Source organism: Cimex lectularius, unplaced genomic scaffold, assembly GCF_000648675.2.
Source record: "Cimex lectularius strain Harlan isolate CLEC.00 unplaced genomic scaffold, Clec_2.1 scaffold16, whole genome shotgun sequence".
Classification (NCBI taxonomy): Eukaryota; Metazoa; Arthropoda; class Insecta; order Hemiptera; family Cimicidae; genus Cimex; species Cimex lectularius.
The window spans coordinates 2,762,685-2,786,277 of NW_019392679.1; the positions used below are offsets into that span (position 1 = coordinate 2,762,685).

General features: G+C 35.3%; 1 protein-coding gene across 4 annotated transcripts; it reads left to right on the forward strand.

Moving 5' to 3' along the window:
• Positions 1 to 912: 912 nt before the first annotated feature.
• On the forward strand, positions 913 to 22,562 carry LOC106661547 (uridine phosphorylase 1). Of its 4 annotated transcripts, none has more exons than XM_014385033.2 (7): positions 913 to 1,132; positions 19,806 to 19,929; positions 20,143 to 20,304; positions 20,382 to 20,567; positions 20,629 to 20,767; positions 20,824 to 21,017; positions 21,139 to 22,562. In XM_014385033.2, exons 1-7 carry the CDS (start codon positions 1,083 to 1,085, stop codon positions 21,328 to 21,330), a joined length of 1,047 nt encoding a protein of 348 aa, XP_014240519.1. In that variant the 5' UTR covers positions 913 to 1,082; the 3' UTR covers positions 21,331 to 22,562. The 4 variants fall into 4 exon arrangements, with proteins under 4 accessions (XP_014240519.1, XP_014240518.1, XP_014240517.1 ...); XM_014385032.2 differs by lacking the exon at positions 913 to 1,132 and adding an exon at positions 15,214 to 15,332; XM_014385031.2 differs by lacking the exon at positions 913 to 1,132 and adding an exon at positions 17,379 to 17,526.
• Positions 22,563 to 23,593: the final 1,031 nt, after the last annotated feature.

Consider the following 23,593-nt stretch of genomic DNA (forward strand, 5'->3'; position numbering starts at 1 on the left):
CCACTACAAAGCCCAGTTCACCTCCCTAGTTGTATTGGGCTCCTTGGATCTTGACCTTACGTCCCCTACCTTCCCCAGCAAAACCAGAAAGCCACTTCACAGCACAAGTTTCTCCCGTCGGGTTACACCAGGATCTGATCGCGCTAGGCCATGCTCCTGCCTTGACTACTGTTCCTCATTGGATCAACAGTTGTGGATCATCTTTTGCTCGGTCCCCGTTGCTTAACAATGGCTCCCCGTTTAGAGAGAGGTCGCAGGGGTAAAGGGAAACGTTATGTAAGTATGGCCGTTAAACTTCTCCGGTCGTAATGCACGTAGTGGGATGTAATGAGTAGTAATTGCACCTGTCGTATGCTTGGGACGCTTACTAATTTATTCAAACCACAGTACACTTGCGAGCGATGTCCAGGGAGAGGGTGCATCAATCTGGCGGGCTGGGTCCTGAAGAGACAGAATATTTTGCATATTATTATGATGCATTTCGGATGTTTCTAATACTACTGGTAACTACCCTCCGATTATGGAAATATGTGAAAGACCAGGCATTGAATATGGAAGAATGGTGACTCGGATAACAAAAGCAGCGAGGTTTGACGTATCTACATGATAGGAATATACGATTGCAAAAAGAAATCTCATGTTGTTTCATTCATTATACATTCTGGAGCAGCAGACTGTATTGTGCGTTCGTTGAAAAATTATTTGATCGTTGAATATATTTCGCGCCAAACTGACTTGCCTTGTTAATTTCATAATTAACTGCTCAAAAGTGGGTCGTCGGCTCAAATTTTAATGGGGAATTTATCAGTCAATTAAATAATTGACGTTTAATAAAAAGGCTAAGAATGCATATTTTACCATGTTGCGTTTCATGTTTTTAGGTTTTGCCAAGGGTGGCGCATGCCCATGTCGCCCCTCCACGTTCGACCCATCTGAAACCACCCTGTCCCTCGTAGAACACCCTCCTTTACTTTATTGAATTTCGAGGATAGCCGAAAGGCAAGCTAACTTCCCTAATTTTGACACCCGTTTTGTTTAACCCGTCGCCAACCCGTTCTCGAACGCTACCCTTCCCAGAGTCCATGAGCCGCAAAATGTCGAACGGGGCAGATGAAGAATTGGACGAATTCCTGTAAGTCGCCCTTTTTTCTGTAATTATTCGCTTAATTTTTTAATATTAAAATGACGACTTATTCGTACTTCGCTGTTTCCGACTTCTGAATTCCCACTCTTGAAAGTAGAGCAAATTCGATTGGCTCGAACCTCTGCGAAAAAACTGTTTCAACAAATATAGATATTTAAAAAAACAACAGTAAAGTTAAAATTAAAAATGACAAAATCCATCTAAAAATTAAAAAAATGGCAAAATTTTAAAAATCAATAAAATGTGCTAGTGATGAAACAATTATATTTTATGACAGCTACTATGGGGAAAAAACATTATAACTTATTACTTTTTGAGAATCCAAATAGCCAAATAGATACATTAAAGATTAAAATCGTAAACAAACAGAACAGTATGGGGTCTGTCTGATGTCGTTTTTGTTCCGAGGCGGTTCAATTTTACGCCAAAAATATGGTCAATATTTAGATCTTTCCAAAGAAGATGGCGTAAACGTTCCAGGCCAAAATCGAAACGTGTAAACAGAATAATTGTCGAGATGTCTCTTATGATCTGTATAGAAATCAGTCGACCTGGAATTTGTAAAGAGCAACAGTGGCCGATAAACAGCCGTTATAACGATTTTTGTAGGGCGTTGACTATAATGCCCCTTTAATATTTAAAACACAGTCGTCAGAAGGATTTTGAGTCATTAAACATGAAATAATGGTCAGAGCTACAAGACATCTTTATTGAGTGGTTGCTGGCAGGGAACTTGTTCAATTTAACACAGAAGATTGCACAAAAAAAGAAAAACAAAAGTGAGCGCTAGGTAGTGCGCTGTCCAGCAAGCTACCACATGATCTTTACTCGAACCATTTCACCCAGTTTTTCTCACTCTCGTATCCGTGCTTTCTCTTAATGTGGGCTTTTGAAATTTGACACATAAATTGCAACTAGGTCGCTTAGGACATTGGAAAAATTTGAACACCTCATATTAAGTCTTTTACAAAAGTAATGCACTTCCAATATAGGGAAATTTGGTACAAACATAGGGCTTTTATTGTAAAAAAAAGTAAAAACTGAAAATTGTAATTTTCTCAAAATTATAAGTAGAATTGCGGTATTTGGTGCAAATATGAATATCTATTGTAAGAAAAGGTAAGAAAATGAAAATTGCAATTTTTCTTCTTACAAGAGAAAATCTACGCCATGCATAATCGCTCCTATGCCTCAAAAAACCAAGACGACGTCCACGACGCTGAAGCGAACTAAAAACCGAAAAGTGTGATATCCCAACAAAAACCTAACCTTGAGAAAAAGGACAAAGTTCCAGACCCCCCTCCAAAAAAATTAGCATGTCAATGCAATAATATCCACACTGCGGCCAAATTTGTTCTTTTTGTCCTGAGAGAACTCAAAAGAAAAGATAAAAGTTCCAGACCCCCTTCCAAAACAATCAGCCTGTAAAAGTAGTGATATCTATTTTGTGGCTCATTCAGGAACTGGCCAAGGGTTAAGCAATAAAAATAAAATAAAAGTGTTGCTCATAAAATAGAATGAAGTGAGCGAACGACCTGTCAAGTTGCCAAAAACTAATCTTGCATTGATTGAGAATGCTTTAAATCGGCTTCTTTTTGCAGTTTTTACTGTAGTAATAATAATAAAATATCTCGACTGTCCATTGTACGATATGTGAATTATGCACTAAGGGGCAAAGCAAGTGGCCACCATCTTTTTTAGTTAGTTGCAAACGTTATAATTTTTATTTTTTGTTGTTAACTGAAATTTTAAAGAAAAATATAAGCTATAGCTCCCAAGTATCCCCTTTACCGCTAATTTCCTTTGCTCGGCACGCCTGGAGATACGAGTGGCTTTCAGATATGCAATAATTGTCGTCCCTGTACATATACTTTTACTTTTACTGCTTTGTTTTTTAATACTCTATCAGTTCTCAATAGGTAATTTGTTCTTATTTAATTCTTTTTGATTCCTTCTTTTTTCTCATACTTCCATCTATTATGATTCATACACCTGCTATATGTTAATTTTCTCTTCGACTTTTTTGTTTTTCTTTTAATATTCCTGTATTTGTAAGCTTTTAAGCAGTAAACTCAGCAGACGGCTATTAGCCATGCTTATTATACTTTATATCAGTATTTCTATTTTTTCTGTTTGTATCAATTCTAATAAAGTATTGTGTGTTGTATTGTATAAGCTATAGCTAGATAAATAATTAAACTAAAAAATAAACTGAGTAAAACAATTTGATCAAAAATGATGCTATGGAAACACTGAAGAAAATATTCAATTCAGTACGGAGTATGCCTACCTTTGCGTTGATCACCGCTTGCATCCGACGTGGCATCGATTTTATGAGATGTTGAATGTAGTGCTGTGGAATATTTTCATACTCCTCTAACAGCGCAATTCTTAATTTTTCCAATTTCCCTAACTCTCTGGCATCTCTGCGCTACTTTTTACACTCTTTGACATCTCGTCCCAAAGGAGTTCGATAAGGTTTAAGTCGAGACTACATGCTGGCCACTCCAAACTTTGAATCGAAGCCCGTTCTTAGTAGTCACCAACGATTCTAACTGTGTGACGCCTTGCATAAAAATAAAACCGTCGCCAAGGAACAACTTCTGATATCACATCTTCAATGTCTCATGCAGAAGTTAGGAAACCCTCGATGCAAGTCAGGTTTGTTCGACCTCCATCGAAATGCCTGCCCAAACCATAACACCACCATCTCCATAAGTTCTCCGGAGTTAAAATGTTGTAGGGACGTATCGTTCTCCTGTTCTCCACCAAACCCTCTCTCGGCCGTCGGAAGACCTCAAACAAAATCTTGATTCATCCGAAAACAAGATCTCCAAGTTCAATCTTGCTCAGACCAACTGATGACATTTCTTGCGAAACTTAACCGAGCTGGAGGGTAATGCTGTTCGCGTCCGTACAGTTAGTACATGTGCCCCCTGGTTCACGAATGAGCAGCAGTGTCGCCCTAGCAATGGTTTCCGTGTAAAATTTATTGGGTTGCAAGGCCACGGATAATGATAAATCAATAATGGCGCAGTTGTTAAAAAAAAGTTCTATGCCTTGTCAGATTCTGGACCAGTGGCAGGCCTTTTCGCGCGTAATCCAGCTTCTGAAGGTTTTCCCTTAAAGTACGTAAATTGACATTAACATTTCTAAATTGTTGAAGTCGTTGTTTGATCTCAGCAGCGGTAGAATGTATGTCGACTATGGAGATGACTGACTCTGGTTGTGACACAATGGCGACCTGATCCATGCCTTATTGAGTAACCTCCACTGGTAGCGATGGAAGATTCTTCGGACAGTTGTTATGTGAATCTTAAGCACCTTGTCCGCATATGTTTGACTTCTTCCATCTTCCAAACAATGCTATGATGTTAGCCTACATGTTAAGACTTAAAACCATCACTCAAACAAATTTGAAAGTTAAAAATTGTACGATTTAAGAAAATTAAACCACCGGAACGTAGAAAGAAGCTTTCAGAAAAACCAACGAAGAGATTGACTATTCAAAGATTTATTTACAAAATTCGATTTTACACACAAGAGGGAAATTTTATCTCTGTTTTATTTACCTATATAAATATCTTTTATACAATAATATGGTATAATAGATATTTAAAAATATTAAGGGTGGCCACTTTTTTTGCCACTCAGTTATGTGTTGCAGGGCCGTTAATTTTGCATAGCGACGTACTTTTGACCCTCGTAAATATTTTATCGAAACGTATTTATATTGTTGTACGTTGTATTTATAATACACAGTTTATGGATCGCTTTAGTGCCAGTTTATACCGGCCAGAGGGACCTTGGCTTATTTAAAATTAATCTAATCTTTCAATTAATTAATCTTTATGAAAGTATTGATTGAGATAAAAAAGTTAGTGTAACGAGCGGGATTCGAACCCACGACCTTCGGCTAAATACGACGCTGCTCGTGAATCACGATGCTCAAGTGGTAGAGCAGCGGCGTATTTAGCCGAAGGTCGTGGGTTCGAATCCCGCTCGTGATACTGACTTTTTTATCTCAACCAATACCATAAAGATTAATTAATTGAAAGATGTTATTTAGTCAATCGGACCACGAAATCTAATGAATTTAATTAATCTAATCTTTCCTGCGAGTGATTAGGATTTAGTAATTATAAATCAAGTTTTTCCGATAGAATCACTGCCAAGTTTTTTCCAGCAATTGAATCCAACAAACCCCAATTAAAAAAATAATAATAATAAAAAAATAAAAAATATAAAAAAATAAACAACTGACATTTGTTGGAAATCTGCATTTGTCATTCTCATCCATATCCGAGGTTTGCGTAAAAAGGTCGATGCGAATTAACTTAGAGAATTGCTAAGCATTTTGTCAGGCGAAGGCCGAGCTACAGCATATTTGCAAGTGGGTAAAAATAACAGTTGTTGACTTATTGATTTACATTGAATCTACCGCCGGTTCAATAAACGGATTTATGCCTATTGGTACTCTATTGTTTGCTACCCTGTATAGTCGATTTTTTTCCAACCTCCTCTTTTATACATATTATCCTTAGTTATAAACCTCCTTTTTATGCAGGAACTAAGTTTGATTGTTTGAGTGATTAAGATCGGCTTAACAACAGACCACTTGTAATTTGTTCTCAAGATTAAAAAAAAAAGCTCATAAATAACTAAGATAATAAAATATATTATGTAGCGTGTTGTATATATGTTGTAACTAAAGACGAGGAAAAACAAAACAAAAAAACACCTGATTAAAAGTGAAATCTAGTCAATTGATTTTACGTAACCTTGTCAACTTATTGCAAAAATTGTTTTAAATATTGCTGTTTTATTACTAGTGAATGTTTTGCAACTTGCCACTGAATGTAATTTTTTAATTTATTCAATTAGGACGTGAGCCGAAGTTACTGATAAGTGATGACATTCAATAGCATGGATGCAATTATAAATAACTTTTGCCATATGTTCTCTATTAAATAAATATAACGTTTTAAATATGGATTGTTTTGTAATGTGTACGTTATTTAATAAGGCTACGTTCTGTCATGAAGTCTATATTGATTTTTTTATTATATACGTTTCCTGTCTGTCGGGCGAAAGAGGAAGAAGATGTTGGAATCGAAGAGAGAAGCAAGCAGAGCGATTTGGGCGACAGCTGGTTTATTGCCACTATCTGGAATATCAAAACACGATCGTACGTCTGCATGGGGCCACTGATAACTCCCAGGTACGTCCTCACGTGTGCCGTCTGCATCACGAGGATAGAAAACGACGATGTGAAGATTCTCGATCATGGTTTGTTCGACCTCTTGATCGGAAATGTCGAAAAGAACGCGGTCTCCGAGAAACGGAAGATAGGCAGTTGGAAATTGCATCGACGCAGCCGTTACAATAAAAGGAGAAAAACGTGGAAGAATAATTTCGCAATGGTAACTATCAGGGATAGCTATTGGCCTAAGCATCGTGTGAAAACGCTGGTCCCATTTCACCATCTGGATTATCCGAAAATCCTCGCCCAACGTTGCTACACGTATTCGTTGGAAAGAGAAGGCCTCGTCGGCCTGAACGCGTCGGGATACGACTGGAAACTGTCGCGTTTTGAAATGAGGCCTTTGCTCTTAAGCGGTAACTACTGTTCGTCGCAATGCCCGTCCAAGTTCGTCTGGTGTCAGGACGATTCTGTGGACGAAAACGAGTGGTACGGCATAGTGCCTTCTAAGTACCACGACGTCCTTTGCCAGGGTGGTATCGGCAGCCCTATCGTCTGTTCCAATTACATCGTCGGAATGATCACTCGTCAGAGTACCTGCATCCGTACCAACTGCAGTCCCGTTATATTTTCGAATATAGAAAAAGCCATCGATTGGGTCCTTGGAGATAAGCTACTGAATACTGCTTTCAAACGGGCCTCATCGTACTTAACATTCGTCCTCGTTTTCATGTTTACCGTGTCGCTGGCACACCTATACTTTTAGCGAACGTCCACTTATCGTAAATTCCTTGAATTCTTACAAACTTCTCAATTTATTGTCCAAATTATCTCTTTATTATATAGCATTACATAGGCCAAATTGTTAAATTATATTAATTATTCAAAAAACTTAATGGAGTTAAAATTGACAATTTTGTATTCTGGTTGCTGCTTTTAAAAATACAAAACTAAACGTTGTATTAAACCAAAACCCATATGGGATCTTTTTTATCAAGAGGCCTTTTTCACACTCAACATTTGCCGGATGATAAAAAGTCGGCCGATTTATCGTGGTTTTTACACACACGCACACACTTGACGTCATGGATCGTAGGTGTGTCGCTGCTATTTGTTTACTATGTTTACAAGACTGAAAAAAAATCGAATATCGTTTATTGGGTACATCCAATAAACCGAAAAAAAGACGACGTGGGCGTCCTACTTCGGGACCATTAGTCCAATGGATTTTTAAGATAGGACCAATTCTGGCGTAGAGACCTTTTGAAGGCACATTATTACTATTGAATAGTTTCTTGATTTTATTGGAGGGAGAGCCAATAAAAGGTAGGCAACAGTAAGTTTTCAACTGTTTCTTGTTATAGAGGTGTATGGTGTTATAAGTTATTAACTTCTTTAGGGTTTTTTTTCCAAGGGTTGGAGACAGCTTGAATCGTTGTATCCATAGTGGTGGGCTTTCTATATATATCAAAAAACTAGTGATTGGTCGGTTATTTTTAAATCGAGATCAAGGAAATTGGGAGTAGTATTTTCCTCGATCTTTAATTTGATTATGTATAGAGTTCAGTAAAGTTAAGAAATTGTGGACATCTTCCAAACTACCACCACATAGGCAGAAAACATCATCGACATAGCTGATCACAGTTCATCTGATTAAAAAGGCCTATTATCAATGTGGGACAGAGTTCATGTTAGCACTTGAAGATGCGAGAAATAAACTTGCGAAGCCTGTCGTGTTAAAAATTTATTTTATTTAGTGGAATGACGCCTCAAGAATGTTTGCCAATTCCGAATAAATCTTCTTCCTTCCTTCTATTTTTTGTGTATTATTAGATGATAACCTATGTAGTAGTTTAGTTGTCTGTCTCACTAGACCAAACAAGCGAGAATTGGCAGCAGACTAGGATGAAGATCATCATCTAGGCCAAACTACAATATGGTTCCGATTCCTTACGCTTCATGTACCATTTTTTCAAAAGGATTTTTCACTACCGATGAATACTCCCAAGAATATTTGCTTTTATGAGTAGTTGATGTTAGCTTTACACATGGTGCTGATTGGATGTGGCAATAAGTTTATAACAGTCACACACAAACCATACACAACAAACCGGAATGGTGCCGAGAAGAAATATAATTTCGTGGGCACAAATATAAAGTTTCGGTTTTGATTTCATCAATTAAAAGGTTTAATGATATTTGTTCTGACTTCGTTCGTTTTCACGTCTCGGTCCTTAACCATATAAACATTGTGATGTCTGATGAAATGAGTTCGTGGGTAACTATTTTATTTTAACTTTTTTTTAAATGACTAACAGTCAACGAGCTGCAGGACGTGCAAATGTTTCGAAAACGTCGAATAAATATTGAAGTGTAAACTTAGAACTTAACAAAATCAATCCAATACGAAAACCATTTTGTAATTAACAAGATATTTAAAAATAAGTAATATTATTGGGTTGTCAGGAAAATAATATGCAGGTTTATGGCTATAAAATACAAACAATTATATAAACGATTGTAAACTTTTTTTAGCAATTAAAACTCCCAATACTCTTCTCCCAACATGATGGCAACTTGTCTATATCCACTGAACAAAATTTTGAGTGTTATTAACAAATGTAAACGCATTTTATGTTGTTTTTTATGTTGCAACCAGGTGTCTTGGCATTAATTGGTTGTCTTGGTGTAAATTGGTAGTCGTTAGGGTAACTGTAACAGAATCGGCCTTTTGCGATTGACCAAAGATGGTTTCAGTAAAGTCAATTTCTGGTGCATTGCTTCAATTTGAAATCAATGCATTGCCTATATACAAGGAGCAGTAGTAAATCAGCCAAAATGAAGCCCACCATAGAGGGTCACCATCACCTTTTTTGATGAGGTGGTGTCTTTGGAAAAATGTGGTGCTACTTCTCCTATGTGAAGCCACTGTCCAAGACTTCTGCTTTTATTGTAGAGAATCCACTTTTATCACAAGTAACAATTTTGTTCAGAAAAGGTTCGTTAGGTGGACAATGACGGTCGATTTGCTAACTGAAAGATTCGAACAGCTCTGGACTTTTCTTCGACCAAAGCTCGTAGAAAATCATCATCTAAGGAAGAAATCCTTCCACAACCTTCTTTGACTTAAGACTAGAGTCTCCCTCTCGAAATGTTTTAAACCATCTCTCTGCCATCGCCCTACTTTTCATTAAAGCTTCTGGCCGTTTGGGTACCATTCCGACCCAGTTAAAATTCGTAAAACGAAATTACGGGAAAATCACTCGTTGTCATCTTAGTAATTATTTGGAATTATTATTGAGCAAATATTAGAATTATTCCCAAGAAACGAATTGCTATTGAAATAAACAAACATTTTTGTTTGGAAGAGGATTACAAAGTGTTGACAGTCGTCCAAAAGAATAATCAATCATACGTAAACAATTTATTATATAGAGGGGTAATTGAAAGAAAACATCAAAACCTGCATTATTTTCCGGACCACCAAATGGCTAGTGTGAAAATCCTTTTCCAGGTTGAAACGTACCTTTTATTTGCCGTTGAGAAAACCCATTACTAACGTATATTGTTCAAAATAACAGGAAGATTAACGAGAGTGGGATGAAAAGTATTTTTTTTTTAAACCACAAAAAGTCAAATGAACGTCCATTTCTACGGCGTGAACACAAATTTTGGCTAATACGCAACTTGGCTAAACTGAATTGGGGAGTTCCATTCGTGTATAGAAATGGGGTAATTTTCTTCCATGACGCACCATCCAAATCACTGCAATAAATAGGCCACCAGTCAGCGGACATCCACAGATTTTCAATGCAAAAACCTACATGACGAATTGATGGTGCTTTGGAACAGCGATGCAAAGTCAGTGATTTGGAAGCAGGTGGTACTTAGTTAACACAGGCAGCAGGTGTTTAATGTTCTTTCACACAGTGAGTTGGCAAAGACATACAGAGAAGACAATTCAAATCCCAGGGGATTGAAACGATTAAATCAGCATATTTCTCTTTAATTTACAGAACAGAAGTGATTCCTAATTAGTACTGTAATTCACTGTAAGAAAAAAATTAACTGCTGAACTTATTTTTTTAATTATAATCAAATAAAATATTGAGATTTACAATTACTAAGCTCCGTACGAGTGGAAAGTTGATCCTTCATCTGTCGTATTTAATGTCAAACGCGAGAATCGTATCTTTTGCACAATTGCTTGGCGCGCGAATGGGCCGGTTTCGAGAGAACACAATATATCGGCCGCTGATATTTAAACGTAATCAGTACTGACAGCCGTGATTCCGTTATTGAATCATCGTGCTATTCGGCAGATTGTCGTTTCAATAGACATCCATTCTCTTGTAACAAAAGGTACAACAGAATTAGACAAGGCTGTTCTATTGTTAGACGATTCCAATGAAAATTCCACTTCAAAAATAATTCTATTTGTTGGCACATTTATCACAATTTTGAGACTAGTTAATCAATCATAAATATGTTGGAAGAACTATTGATAGGAGCTTAACTGTCCAAATAATTCCAGCCTTTACTATTTTCAATGGAAAAATAAAATTTTAAAAAACAAATATAATGTTCATGTGATGGGGTATTTTTTACATGTTTTTTACACATTTACATGTCTGGCGTGATTGATATGAACGGCCACCATCCAGTGAATGTGGACGTAATTGGCCATTATGACGTGAAGTTATTAGCTGAAGTTACAAAATCAGATGGTCGCGAGGCCTCCTTCGCTTCAGTCTTCTATGGGCTTGGAAGGAAGGGTTGAACTGGACATGTTGTGAATTAATGGATTATCATGGGAGGATAGTTTGGAGTGAAATTTATTGTAGAGGGACTGGATCAAGTTTGGGACTGTATGTTGAGATCGTAGCAGATAGATTGTTGACCTAGAATGGAGCGATGCGAAGGAACTTAGAATGCGAAGGATTTTGTATTGCAGGGATTGAATTTTGTTAAAATTGGAACGCTTGGCTGCGACGTATAATTCAAGTCGGAAGATCCAAATTGAGGCGATTAGTGTAGTATATAATATTGTTTTGTTAAAGCTTAGATCTTGTATAAAGTAGTTTCTTCAGCATTTTATGTCTAAGGTTTCAGTCAATTTGTTTTAGTCGTGTGTGTGTGGATTGCACGTAAGTTTTTTATCCAAGTAAAGTCCAAGATATTGTATACTATTTGCTGAAAGAACTGGGGTGCTGCATAGATAGACAGGTGGGAGTGTTTTACGATTAAGAGTGAAAACTATGTATTTAGATTGTTGATTGTTTATCTTGATTCCCCACGCTGTCGAAGCCAGGGTTCAAGCGTATTAAAATGGGATTGGTGGTGACAGATAGAAGTAAGAGGATCGATGTTTGGGGAGAGGATTGCCGGGACATCGGCGTATGTGAGGTTAAGATGTCGGAATGTAATGGGAGATCAGCTGTAAAGTAAGGGAACAAGTGTGCTTCCCTGGGAGACGCCGGCTAAAATAAGAAAAATTGAAGAGGAAGAGGTATCTTGGGGTCCGCGGTAGCCGAGTGGTTAGCATGAGAGACTCTCACGCCGCGGTCGTGGGTTCGATTCCCACCGTCGCCTCTGGCCCTTTTTTCCCGATAACCCCCAATTTGAACACACAAGAATTCGTACTATGGCTAATATGCAAGATCATAAGGCCAATAAAAAAAAGAGGTATCTTGGGCTACTGGGTTACTTGGAAGTATCGGTTTGTTAGGAAGGATTTGAGGATAACGAAGTATGTAAAGGTAAGGATGCTCTTTATCTTCCACAACAGGCCCTGGTGCATACACGATCAAAGGATAAGTCAAGGAAAACACCCGGGTAATAATGTTTAAGCTTGAGGGAGGTGGCGGTGGTGTCGGCAACACGGTGGGCTTGCAGAATAGTCTAGTGGTAGCCGCGGAATCCGAATTGGAGATTGAGGATAATATTCAAGATTGTGATGATAGTGTTTACTTGAAGAAAAAGTTTTTCAAGTGCCGAGGATAGGGAGAAGAGGCTAGGTGAATAGATTTTTTACGTGTAGGTAACATACGTACGGAGTAGAACTTCCAAAGGAGAGGAAAGTATGTGGTTCTGAAGACAGCATTATAGAGGGTTGTAATAAATACTATTGCTTTTTTGGGAAGTGGGTGAAGGATATTAGAGTTCACGAGAACATATCCAGGACTTTTATTGTTAGGAAGGTTAACTATGACCTGACTGACTTCTTTGGAACTAATAGGCTTAGGAAGGAGAGAGTATTGATTGAACTTCACAACCTCTTCGTTTTACTTTTTATTGCCAATACATAATACATTTTGGGGCCACTTTTCAAGGGTAACAAACAAAAAACACACAACTATGTAAATAAACTCAATTATATATATTACAAATGTTAAAATTATCATTATGTCCCCCCTCAAATTACAAAGTTGAACCACAGCTTTATTATTTTAGAAGTTACAAGGATACAAGATTACAAGCGATACAAAAAGTTGAGGAGGCACAAGCGTAAAATGAATACCCCAGTTTTTAGCTGTACATATGGTATGAAAGGTTATAATCAGACATACAGGAGGGCTAACGACCAACTACACGTGTGAGTATCGCGGACAGGTCAAACCACTTCACAATACTTCTTTGATACTTATAATTAGTATAATTGTATTTATTAGCGTGAATGAGGGCGGGCCTTCAGAATATCGAGCACTGAAATCCGCCGAACTAAGGTTACGGTAAGTTTGAAAGATTAGGTATGCATCAATTGTAGAGCCTTTTCACCTATTGTACAGTATAATAACCAAATGATGAAAAATAAAAACACCGTCACATTCTGTTGATAAAATATCGTTCAAAGTTTATGGTTGTTGAAATTTATTTGCAAATTGCAAAACTGATACACAATGACGTATAAAAACCTCTAACCTTTTGCCCAATGATTTGGTCGTTACGGATAATTTTGGTCTAACATACTGGCCAAAATGATCGGTTTCACCCGCAGACCACACAATAAAATCATACAATGATAATTTTTTCCCTTTTTTTAAATTTATTGCTATTTGTACAAAATAAATATACATTGAGCAAATAGTATAGAAAAATTATATACTAGTATGACATATCTGTCCGACCAGGAGACATTGGGAAGAGAAATCAGCCACTGCTGGAATTATCTTTTATTGGTTGGCGGGGAGGGGGTTATGATAGGTCACAAGGTCATCGTCTTTTTAGACGTTTACTTTGTTATGTACGTTTATTATTGATTTTGGTCCCAGTAGGTGCCTGAGTAGTCCATATCGTTTGTTAATTTCTTGTCTTTTTAATCTTGTATGTGGGTTCCGTGTAAGTCTGCTATCTAAATAATGCCCAAGGTAGGGGCCAAGTGCGATGGTGATATTACCTTGTTGTGTTGTTAAAATTTTGTTTAAAAGAACTATGACTTTAAAATAGAAAGACATGCGATTTTTTTCTGCTACTGCTTCCAAGGCGTTATTACTGTATTAAAAGGCATACCGTGGTAAAAGGCAATTACAATTAAAATTTTACGCATTTTAAGGAATTATCAGTGTTTTAATAATACTTTTTTTAACGGTACGAGTCATTCAAATCATATCGGCGCTGCAATGTACACAGACACACCAAAGAACGATGCTAATATTGACCGGACACGGAAGAATAGCGGAATACCTACACCGACTTCAAATCATCACCACCCTACCTGTCCATATGGACAAAACTACCGCAGAGAGTTTTGATCTACGCTGATGGAATGCGATGGTGACCAACAGGCAAGGTTCTCATTGGTGCAACGCATAGAGATGGATGGACTGCGATGGCCCCGGGCAAAAAGCGAGTTTTTACAAGAGGAATATAAATCAAATTTTTATAGACTCCTAAAAGAAATATTTGTTTTTCTAGGGCAGGAGACTGTCATTCAGGTACTCATGAAGTTTTAATGTGTTTCATCTAAATGTAAATTTAAAATGAGACGTGTAATTTCATGTAATGCCATAAAGTTCACGGTGCATGATGAAATGAACGTATCAAAAAAATCACTTTTGCTACAATAAAACAACCTTTTATTAGAAGAAACTCATTAAAACTTATTACTAGAAGAAACTTTCATTTACTTGACCTTGCCGTTTTCGTTCTAATAAGTACATGGAATGTGTATTTATTTTGTAAATCGTTTCAATCAAACAATTCATTAGTTAATAAAAAATTCAATGAGATTTTTTCATCAAATGACTTTCCTTATATTTAAGAATGAAATGTGTATTTATTTTGTAAATCGTTTCAATCAAACAATTCATTAGTTAATAAAAAATTCAATGAGATTTTTTCATCAAATGACTTTCCTTATATTTAAGAATGTAATGTGTATTTATTTTGTAAATCGTTTCAATCAAACAATTCATTAGTTAATAAAAAATTCAATGAGATTTTTTCATCAAATGACTTTCCTTATATTTAAGAATGAAATTTGCCTAATTTGTATGATTGATTTCTGGAGATTTTTCTTTCTCTTGATTAAACAATACATAGCGCGTATAATAGACTTCACGCATTTTGTTTCTTTGTTTTATGTATTCGTACTTTCTAAAGTCAAATATTTTTAACCTTTAAACAATACAATGGCTATTTAAATGCTAAAAAGCTTGCCTTAATTCTCCTGTGATGATGGTACAATTTATATGACCCGTACAGACTCCAGGAATGAATGATCGGAAGTCCATATCTAAAAGTCCCGTTCAGGCCAATGGTCAACGTGCTTACGATTAAAAATTATGTATATATTCCATACGGATAAGGAAATACGGACGGTTTAATGAGAGGGGAGATTGTTAAGCCTCCCCTCTACCTTAGTCATGAAATCCGTTTTTTGAGCCATAGTACGATTGCTGCAGTTATGGACAACATATGTGATGTGATTGTTATGAATGAGAACGGCGACGACACCTCGCACGACGACTATCTCACAATGACAAGGTTTGTGAGTTGTGCCCCGTCTTCAGCACATTTCACAATAACCATTCTTACAATTGGGACAGCGTATTTACATAACTCATGTCAAAATATCAAGGCCTCTTCTGTTTTTTTTCTGTCTTGAATACCTCAGGCTGCAAATCGTGACACTTCCTTTAAACGCTTACAGTAATGTTTTCAGTATTAAAAATGTCGACAATTTTTTCTCTCACGAACACTGGATCAAGGTACGGTCTTAAAGAAAGTAAATTCATTGTTACTGGCAAGCTTTCGACCTATTTTAATGTTATCATCAGAACAATCTTAAATATATCTACAGATTGACATATTTAAGTATTTTTACAGGCGATATCAAATGTCCTTGAAGACCGACTTAGTCTCCAAACATTGAATTTGTTCTTCCTCAAGACTATATCTTAATCCAGAGGGTTCGTGTCCCACAGTAATATTCACTCAAAAATAACTATAATAAAAAAACAATTAATGATAACTAGGTTTAAATATTAATAGTTGACTGAAAACATAAACACATTACGTTTTTTACCCTTATAGAGTATTACTAATACTTTTACAATCGTTATATTAAAAAGAAAGAAAGTCACTTCACATTTAATCTTCTCGACTTAAAATCATGCTCTAACAAAAATTAATTATTAATTTTTGTTAGAGCATGATTTTAAGTCGAGATCTCGTCCGGATAGATGTTATATGTCCGTGTACCGCGCTCTACCATCCGCGATATGTCTACAGCGGTTTAGGACCACCGGAATTCTAGATCGAAGAGAGCGATATACGATGGCTAGAGACTTATCTAGCTATCGTTTTATTGCTCTTGCCACAATACGGAACCGTCATTTAACGTCTTCCTCGACAGGTAGTCAATTCCAAACGGCCCTTAATGTAAGGGTGAGCTCTGAAACGGTCGTCAGAAGGCTTCGTGAATATAGCCTAGGCTCTATACGTCCCGCATCGGCACTCTCCAGTAGAGGCATTGAGTAGAAAGAGGACTATTCGCAAATGAGCATCTCACTTGGAAACTTGAACAATGGGGCTGTTCTCTTCACAGATGAATACTGTGGTTTTTGGTAATCAAATGACGTGGACCGTCTGCGGGGAACGCTTTGCTTCAAATGCTATGTGTGAATCCCCGCCTTTTCAAAGAAAATGCGTTATGAGGTGGATCCATACCCGTACCGAATTGATTATTTATAAAATGCATCTTTCACTAAGGTACATTGAGGAAGTTCTTCTCGAAGCCGCGGTCACTCCATTGATTGGGGACAAATTCGTGTTAATTCATGATTCTTATTAGCTCGTCACCCATTATTTGGAGGATGTAGGAATTACTACAATTAATTCGCCAACAAACAAATAGAACATAATAAAAAGACGGGTTAGACATCGTTCGTCTCCTCCAACGAACGCTGAACAGTTTCAACCCGTTCTTTTTGAAGAATTGGATTCTTTGTCATAAGACGAAATCCGATCGCCTTTTTACGCGATGCCCTAGAGACTTAAGACCCTCCGCGAGCCAGAGGAGGTTTATTTTTCCGCGTTACATCATTAAGAGCAAAACAGTGTAAGAAATTGTTAGTTAAATTTTAATCTATCACTAAATGATAATAAAAACTAAATGATAAAAGTTACACAATGTTTATTAACTGCGTGAATTGTTTTGAAAAGTTCACCATTTAGCGGTTTTTGTAATAATTGCTCAAAACTGTGTTCTACATTCAGATTATTTACTCAATTTCTATTTATTTAATTTAATTATTAATTAAGTTTAACAATTTCCCAATTATGTTGTGTATTACAATAATATAAAGAGTATCAGTTTATCACCATACATAAACATTTAAAAATGTTATTCTGTTATATGAAATCAGCAACTCGTCGAAAAAGTATAGTGAAAATAAAACCCTGTATGAAAAAAATAAATAAATAAAGGTAGCAAACAAAGAAAACAGAGTATAAAGGTAGAAGAGTGAATGTCACCGTCCCCACTGAGGCGTTAATCACATGTGCCCCGAGAGAAGGGGATAATTAGATATGCGCCATTCAGTCGGATCGGGACATACATATGTACATGACACCGCTGACGCCCATTTTCCGAGATGGAACGGGAAAACGTTATCGAAAACTCCTCAGATACATCGGCCGAATGCAAATTTCCCAACGAGGATGAAAATCACTGCAAGTAAACCATGGATTACATACTATTTCTCTTAAATGGGTTCGTTCGTACTGAAAGTCGGCACAAGCCCGCATCTCTCTTGGAAGAGAATTTTTTCCCGGTCAAACAATAAAAGTAGAGAGATGTCATAATAAACAGAGTCGTATTTGTAACCCGGTCTAATTGTTGCTGTCGTGATTCTTTTTAAGTGGGGATTAATCTGTATCAATAAATTACAATTTTTTATCGATATTCATGTAAAATACAAACTGTCCTTCCATAAAAACAAATTATAAGGGAGAAAATGCTATTTAGAGATTTTGCCTCACTGAAATTTTGTGTGTGTGTGTTTGCAACATCAGAGGTTATATGAATCCTCAGGGTGCCGGTGTTTTTGAGAAAATGGGGGCCGCTGGATTCGAACCCGGGACCTTTACCTTACAGTGATGAGCGCCGTGTCAACGCCACCGACGCCCCCGCACTGCCCCTTTTATACACGGTAGTTTCGACCCTACTACCACTTTTCAAATTGCAAAAGCAGAATGTCATCGAGAGTAAGAGTTTTCTAGATATGGTAGCACAAGATTGGATAAGCAATGTAAACCTTTAAATGCAAAAATATATGTCTGAGTAAAGGAAGCAGATTTTTATCTTTTAATTATGTTGATTTTGCAAGTAAAAACCATGGTTTGCTGGTTGCGTCTGCGTCTGTGAAATATCTGCAGTTTTTGATTCACTCATAAATAAAATAAGGGTTCTGTCAGTTATATTCATTTCTACTTACATCAACAAACCTCAATCTTAATGCTTAGTCTGCTTTATAAGCGTATTATGATGTTGCTAAAAAATTACAGGATATTAAAAACTTTTGCTGATCAAATTTTCAATATAACCAATTTTTATAGTTTTGATAGTTACCTTTCATTCTGGTCTGTCTATCCTCGCTGATTTTCGTTGGTTCAGCCAAGTTTCGGTATTTTGCCGTGTAATATCGCTCAAAAATGGCAAAATGCCGATACTCACCAAACCAACGAAAATCAGCGAGGATAGGCAGACCAAGATGTTAGGTAACGTCATACCTTAGGTCCACACGAGGAAATCTCACAATTTAACAATTTTTTCCAGTTAAGAATGGTGAATTACGTTTAACAAGAGTTAATTACAAAGGCTTAAATCACGATTTCCTTGCCGATTGTTTGTCCGGAAGTGTCAAATTGTTTAGAGGAACTTGACAATGGCTCGACCCCTGAGAATTTAAAAGGGCCCGTGTCGAATCGTTCTCCCACGTTCAATTCATACAATTTGGTCGAGAATACTTTTTTCCACAATTTTGTCGATTTGGGTACTGTGTAAACAACCAGAAACAGAGCGGTCGTAAATGGCAGAAATTATCTGAAGACCTAGAAACCATTGTTGATTATAAAGCTGATTTTGTAATTACATAATCAAAGAACACGTATTTTTTTATACATGCATTAAAAATATCAATATTCTAGCTGGCAAATAAGGACGTTGATGTACTCGATATTTCCTATTGAAATTACTATTAACAACTTGTTATTCAGTTATTTTAATTTTCGTAAAGCGATTACAAATTACAACCAGAATCATTTTCTCAATTTTGTAAATCATGTCATGCATTATAGCGATATATTGACCTCTTTTTCCCTCTTCAGTTTTTAAAAAAATATTTATTTTTTTATTTAATAGCAGTTTTCACCTGTTACGTCTTGCTGGTTTCTTCATTGTGTTTATTTGTTTATGTTGTTAAAATTAAATTATTTTTTGAAAAGATAAAAATACATTACTATGTCTAGAATTTATAGGCTTTAGTAACAAGGAAGAATATTAAATGATGATCAAGGACGTTAATATTATCTGTAGTCTGAGCACGAATTACTACTGACAAGCTTTTGATCAGTATAATTAAAAGTCACATTGCTTTTTTTCTACCAACTGTTTTTAATCAACAATTCAATCGAATCTAATTCATCGTTTGATTCTCTTCAAACTCAATTGGTGCAATTGAAATGTGCTGGAGAAAAAATGCACAAGATGTCAAATGCAATATGATTAAAGAATTAAAAATACAGTTAACTGTTTTAAGGAACTGCCAAAACAATGTGGTTCTGTTGGTTTTCTTCTAGTATGTACTAGTAAAATTGCCTTTTCCAAATTTTATATTCAACCACTCCAATTGATAAAGTTTGATGTTATTTACTTTTCATTTAATATATAATAATTGTTTAAAAAAATTGAATTGAGTAAAATCACTTAAATTTCTATGTATTTATATTTTTCAGATTTGAAAATGGGACCGTCAGGCTCAGGAATCCACATATTGAATTGATGGACCAAGACATCCTTTACCACTTGGCTTTAGGAAGTGGTTCTCATGATCTCGTTGAAATGTTTGGAGACATCAAGGTAACTTTCAAAAAATGCTTTTATTGTTAATTGAATAGTATTCAGTGATTGGTATTGTATATGTAGCTCAATCGTACCTGGTTTTGGTATTTCACCATTAGTTGGTGTTACAGAAGGACAAAACTAGCAATACCAGTGTAATCAGGGACGATCAAGCTATAGTTTTATCTTCTTATTATAACCTTTCTCAATATTATACTTATATATTTTTAGTTTGTGTGCATGGGAGGGACACCAAAGAGGATGGAACAATTCGCCTATTACATAATGGGTGAAATCGGGCATAAACTTCCAGCTGGAACGATGCTTCAGGATATAAGCCAATTCTCGTACCGGTATTCAATGTACAAAGTAGGACCGGTCCTTTCAGTTAGCGTGAGTTAATCTTAGAAATCTGATCAAGTATTTAAATTCATGAAAATGAGGTTGTTGTTATTTTTGTTTTTTTTTAGCATGGAATGGGCATTCCTTCAATTGGTATTCTGCTGCATGAAATGATCAAGCTCATGTACCATGCAAAAGTGAAAGATCCTGTGTTCTTCAGGATAGGAACAAGTGGAGGAATTGGATTAGAAGGAGGCACTGTTGTCATTTCTGAACAAGCTGTTGACGGGTTGATGAGACCGTTTTTTGAACTCGTAATTATAAATGATTAAATTCAAGGTTCTTAGCAAATATATCTCTTTATTTTATTCTTAGCCTGTCTTGGGAAAGGTCATTCAAAGACCAGCCATTCTTGACAAAAAATTGGTGAGAGAATTGAAAGCATTACATTCCAATGAAGATCCTTATGATGTGATGATAGGCAAAACATTGTGCACCACAGACTTCTATGAAGGTTCGTATATTACATATTTAATAAAAATTAAATCTCAACTGAAAAATGCTTTTCAGGTCAGGGAAGATTAGACGGCGCATTCTGTGAATTTACAGAAGCAGATAAAATGGCTTATCTTGAAAAAGTTCAAAAAGCCGGTGTTGTCAACATGGAGATGGAATCACTCGTGTTTGCTGCGCTTACACACCATGCTGGCATAAAGAGTGCTGTAATCTGTGTTACAATTGTAGACAGGCTAAAAGGTGACCAGGTAAGATCGTATAAAATAATTGGTTAAAATATTTTTATTTTTTTTAAATTTAATATGAGATAATGGATTTGTTTAATATTCAGCAATGATGAAATAAATGATTGTCCTCTTATTTTTCCAGATACATGTTCCAAAGGAAGTTTTGGATGAATGGCAAAACAGACCACAAAAATTAGTTTCACAGTACATCAAACGTTTTTTGCAGACGAAAGGTCGATTTATGGATTCCTTTTGCATTTCGCCATGCAGTCCTTGTGTCAAAAGCCCAAGAAGGTTTAAGTTGGTGCAGCAAGAATCTGAAAATTATGATTAAGAAATAAATAAAATAATACTGGATATATCAAAGGCAGAGAGCCGTTTCTGCAATGCAGCAAAGCATTGCTTGAATTTTGCAACACTATAAAATAATAAAAAAATGATATATGTGCATTTGAATGAAATCACTGACAATATTTTAAAGCATATTTTTTCTCTCATTTAATATGGCTTTTATTTTTCCCTGACTTAATTTGGTAATGTTTCTGTAAAGTATGATTTGTTCTGCAATTTGAAGCCTTCACCTTCGGACTCCATACATTTTTGTGATTAAACTTTTCATAATGACCCACACATCACAAAAATGTATTGTATATAAATGTTCTTTTATTGCCTAAAAATGTACTCTGCATCAATTCATATTCGCTTCTAACAATTTTTGCTATATATACCAAGCACTAACTTTGTGTGTTCTACTTCTATTATATTATCATACTAAAAACTACTAAGATCCATATATTTAAGAGATCGCATATTAATTGTAAATAAATATAAAAAATAATTTTATTATGCTAGTTGATGTTATAAACGTTCTATATATTATTGCCTTTAAAATAAGTGTGCCATATGAATTGCCTTATGAAAATCTTCCTGTTTAACGTCACCAAGGAAGATTGCAATTGTTAATCAATGTTTGTAGCCATCAGAAAGTTAATGTTTATTATGACTGTTATTATGCTTTCCAATGCAATACAAATTGTGTTATTATTTTATATAAAAGACAAAAGAATGGATAGTCTTTGGCATAGAAATTTTCTAACTGACTAATTAGAAAACAGCAATGTTTGTATAAAAGTAAAATGACATTGCTGCGTTTAGACTTTTACAGTTGTTAGTAGAATTCTGGTTATTGTTGTTAGCAATAGAAAATCGATATTATTGAGCATGAATGTACAATGCATTGTATCCTAAGAAAATTGACGTTACTGGTTACTGTGACGTTGAAATATTATCTTGAAAAGTGAAAACTACAGAAACTTGATGTAATTGTTTCTGTTGATTTAAAAATTGAAATATTAAGGAAGCGTCTTATATTTTTTCTTTTTTTTTTTCACTTGGATATGTATGCTCTGGAAAGGACGGACAGGCCTAATACTCAAACAACGACATATCTGGTGCATTTAAAACAATCAAACAAAAATAAATTAAATTAAAAACAATAACCTTAATTTTAATTTTGTGATAAAAATTATTCTATATGGATACATAAAATTGTTACTCTTGCAAATATATTGTCTTTCTTTTTTTTAAAACCCATATTATGAACAGATAATTTATACAAAATAACCAATTAATGTGTAATAAATCAAGCACATATGTTTACTCTTCTCATTCAGAAATATTTGTAGAGTCATAAACATTTATGACCTATCACATAAACAATTAAATGAAATCAATTGAAAGATTTTTCTTTGATGAAAACTTTCTTTTTTCAATGAAAGCACATTCTTCAGTACTAGGGAGTAGATTTTTATCTATTAAAAAAGTCAAAATATAAACATAAATATGTCTTTATTTTTGACAAAATATGTACTTATTTATAGTAAAATATGTACCGCAGAATATAAAACAAATATTTTTAAAAAAATCAAGTTGGTATGATTAAAAGAACAATTTTAAAATAATAAACCAAATTGAAATTATTTCATACTTTTAAAATTATTGGGAATTATATGATAATTTAAATTTTACAAATTGAAACAGCAACGATCAGGTCTTAGCACATTGACTGCGCCCGCGGGAAAGTTTTATCTTTTTCTGGGGTGGAAACTTTTTTACTAACAGTTTCCATTTACCTTGGTATGAACATATTACGAAGTTACTTTTTTTTTTAATGCATTTTTTTGTTCAATAAAAAAAAACTAGTGCGTAGTGTATTTAGTGGTAGCTTAGAATAGAGACTGGTCATGGCCCCGCACAACAAATAAATGTCATGCCTACTTGTACTATTAATTCCAGTTTTTGCTTTTTACAATTTATATTTATGATTTATAATAATCTAAAATAAATCAATTATATTATTAGTGCCTAAAATTCAAAATTGAAAAAAAAAAGATAAATCTTTTTTACAAAGCCTTTCTTCAAACATTTCTCTTCTTACAACTTAATTGTTAAAACTTATCTTTAAAAAATCTATTTAAAAAAAAGATTATAATTAAATGAAATCCATTATAAAACTCAAAAAATATTTTCCAGAATGCATATGTAAAATGTTTTACAAAGGCAAACTTCAACACAAAAAACAAAAATATTTGATAGTT

What these genes read in the sequence shown, in the direction of transcription:
- LOC106661547 (XM_014385031.2), top strand. Translation starts at nt 17,444, where the DNA reads ATGGAACGGGAAAACGTTATCGAAAACTCCTCAGATACATCGGCCGAA. An exon ending in GACCGGTCCTTTCAGTTAGC is followed by an intron (nt 20,305 to 20,381) that starts GTGAGTTAATCT and finishes GTTTTTTTTTAG; the next exon opens with CATGGAATGGGCATTCCTTC. An exon ending in ACAGGCTAAAAGGTGACCAG is followed by an intron (nt 21,018 to 21,138) that starts GTAAGATCGTAT and finishes TTATTTTTCCAG; the next exon opens with ATACATGTTCCAAAGGAAGT.